The 2,623-nt window shown below is 38.4% G+C and overlaps 1 protein-coding gene across 1 annotated transcript in view; it reads left to right on the top strand.

The window, feature by feature from the left end:
- The first annotated feature begins 1,399 nt into the window (after positions 1–1,399).
- Positions 1,400–2,623, top strand: part of LOC111392873 — a 6,550-nt gene continuing 5,326 nt past the window's right edge. Inside the window, exon 1 of the mRNA XM_023018274.1 lies at positions 1,400–1,437. Within this exon, the coding sequence (XP_022874042.1) occupies positions 1,400–1,437 (38 nt within the window). The remainder of the gene's footprint in view (positions 1,438–2,623) is intronic.

Raw genomic sequence — 2,623 nt, forward strand, 5'->3', positions numbered from 1 at the left:
AGCATGGTTCCAGTCTTTGCCAAATGGATCTATCACAACTTGGGAAGAATTGGCTCAAAAATTTCACACTAAATTATTTCTTCCTTCCAAGGCAGCTTAATTGGGAAGTGAAATTGGTTGGTACAGACAAGCTGATTTCAAACCATTCTATGAAGCTTGGGAACGATTCAAATATCTGCTTAGAAGATGCTCCCAGTATGGTTATCGGGATTGGATGCAATTCGAACTCTTTTACAATGGGTTGAATAGTCAAACATGGACAGTAGCAGATGCTATAGAAAGGGGTGCATTGATGTCCAAGAGTGTAGATGCTACCTATTCATTACTGAATGAGATAGCTACTAACACTATCAATGGCCAAGTAAGCGTTCAAGTGCAAAGAAAGTCGCTGGCCTTTATGAAGTGGATCCCATTACCGTTCTTCCAGCTTAAATGTCATTTCTCACTAATCAAATAGCTGCATTGACATCACAATGAACTCAGAAGAAATCAGATTCCATCATAGCTGCCTCCACTTCATACTATGAGTCTGAGTCAGAGAATAAGCATTTCTAATATATGAATGGCAGAAACTTCAATCAGAGAGGAAACTACTCAGCAAACCAGTACCATCCAGGACTACAAAACCATGAGAACCTCTCTTATGTTAACAATGGAAATACACTGTAGCCCTACCTAGATAAAATACTCAGCCATCTGAAGAAAAGCCACCACTGGAGGATCTATTGGAAACCTTCATTTCAGGGACCAGGTCGAGGTTCAACAAAGATGAGTCAAGACTTGACAACATTGAGACATATATGACCAACTCGGGGGGGGGGGGCACAGTGAAGAACTTGGAGGTGCAACTTGGTCAGATAGCAACTATGATACAGTCCCAATAGAAAAAAATTTCCCAGTGATACAAAGGTTAACCTAAAGGAGCATTGCAATGCTATCATCCTATGGAATGGTAAAGAAGTTGAAGAAAGCAAGCCTAAAGAGGTTGTTGTGCCTACACCAGATCACATACTTACAGAGGAAAAGCAAATTGAAGAGCAGAAGATCGAAGCAGAGACAACAAAAGATATTCATAAGCCTTATTCAATCTCATTCCCAGATAATCCACCCATCTTGAAGACACCACTATCATTCCCACATAGGTTTATGAAGAAAAAATTTGATGAGCAATTCGCAAAATTCTTGGAGGTTTTCTCTTCGGAGATGCCTTGGCCCAAATGTCCAACTATACAAGTTCTTAAAGAAAGTGATGCCCAAGAAGAAAAAGCTGGATGAGTTTGAAATAATTAATGATATGATCCAGGAGTCGAGCCCGACGAAAGCGAGTACGAGACGAGACCCGTTGATAGTCGATGGCGGACCATAGGCGCGATCAAGGGCAAAGTAAGTAAAACAAGTGATGGGATTACTCGTTCAAGAGACCATTGATGGAACCATGTTCGGGACTCAAAATGGAGCAACTTTCATGTTCGGGTCGAAGGCCGAATCGACTTGGATCAATTTGTTATCAAGCGACGAAAGCGGAGGCAGAAAACAACACCATGCAGCCGCACAGGCAAAACTCCATGCGGCCGCACACATGAATACCGAAAATAAAAATTGTTTTTCTTGATTAACCATGCGACCGCATGGATTTGCACCATGCGGCCGCACAAGCCAAAAAATTGGCGAATTTTCTATTTTTGGCCGAATTTCCTAGTTTCGATAGAATTCTTATGAAATCAAATTATTACCATAATTTGATGGTTTTGGACGTTTTCATTCCTTAGTATAAATAGGAGATTACTTTCATTATAACACCTTTGAACTTTTGACTTTTGAATAAATATTATAGAGAGAAATTTATTCTTTCAATTTATTGTTCTTCTTGAACAATCTTGGAATTTATCAAGAATCAACTTCTTGTGGCGTTCTAATCAATCGGATTGTGGGTTCTTTTAGTTGTAATTCAAGGGGTTTTAGGTTCTTCGCTAATCTAGGGTTTCTTGGTTCAATTCTTGGGGTTCAAGATCAAAAACCGGGTTAGTATTGGCGTTCTTGGGTTCCGCATCAATCTCGTTGTGGGTTTCATAGTTTCCATTGCTACGGGGTTCGCATCAATTGGTATCAGAGCTTTGGCTCCAATTTAATCAGGTTATATCCTTTGTTTTCTAATTTTTTTTCAATTTTTTGTGTTCTTGTGTCCAGAAGGTTTTCTTGATCCTTGATCCAAAAGTTTCATCAAAAATCTTCAAATTCCGTTTTTGGGCTCAATTTTCACCCAAATCAGTTTTCGTTTTCTTTGTTGGTTTTGTTATTGATTTTCGAATCTAAAAAAAAATTACTGTTCATCCGTACGGTACTGTTCATCTGTAAAAAAACTGTTAAATATTATTGATCCGTCAAATACCAACTTTTATTATTCATTATCGTTTCTAAATTACTTGGACACATTGAATCATTCCATTCCTTCAATTCAAATCAAGTTTTAAAAGTTTTCTTTGAGTCCTTTGTTACAATTATTGAGTTACATCCGGTTTGGGGAATTCTACACGAATTGATTGAGTTCATTGATTGTTCCTAGAAGCAATTGTTGAAAGAACTGAGTGGTAAAAGGCAGAGAGGTGAGCTTAATAGAGGGTAA

Source organism: Olea europaea, unplaced genomic scaffold, assembly GCF_002742605.1.
Source record: "Olea europaea var. sylvestris unplaced genomic scaffold, O_europaea_v1 scaffold992, whole genome shotgun sequence".
Classification (NCBI taxonomy): domain Eukaryota; kingdom Viridiplantae; phylum Streptophyta; class Magnoliopsida; order Lamiales; family Oleaceae; genus Olea; species Olea europaea.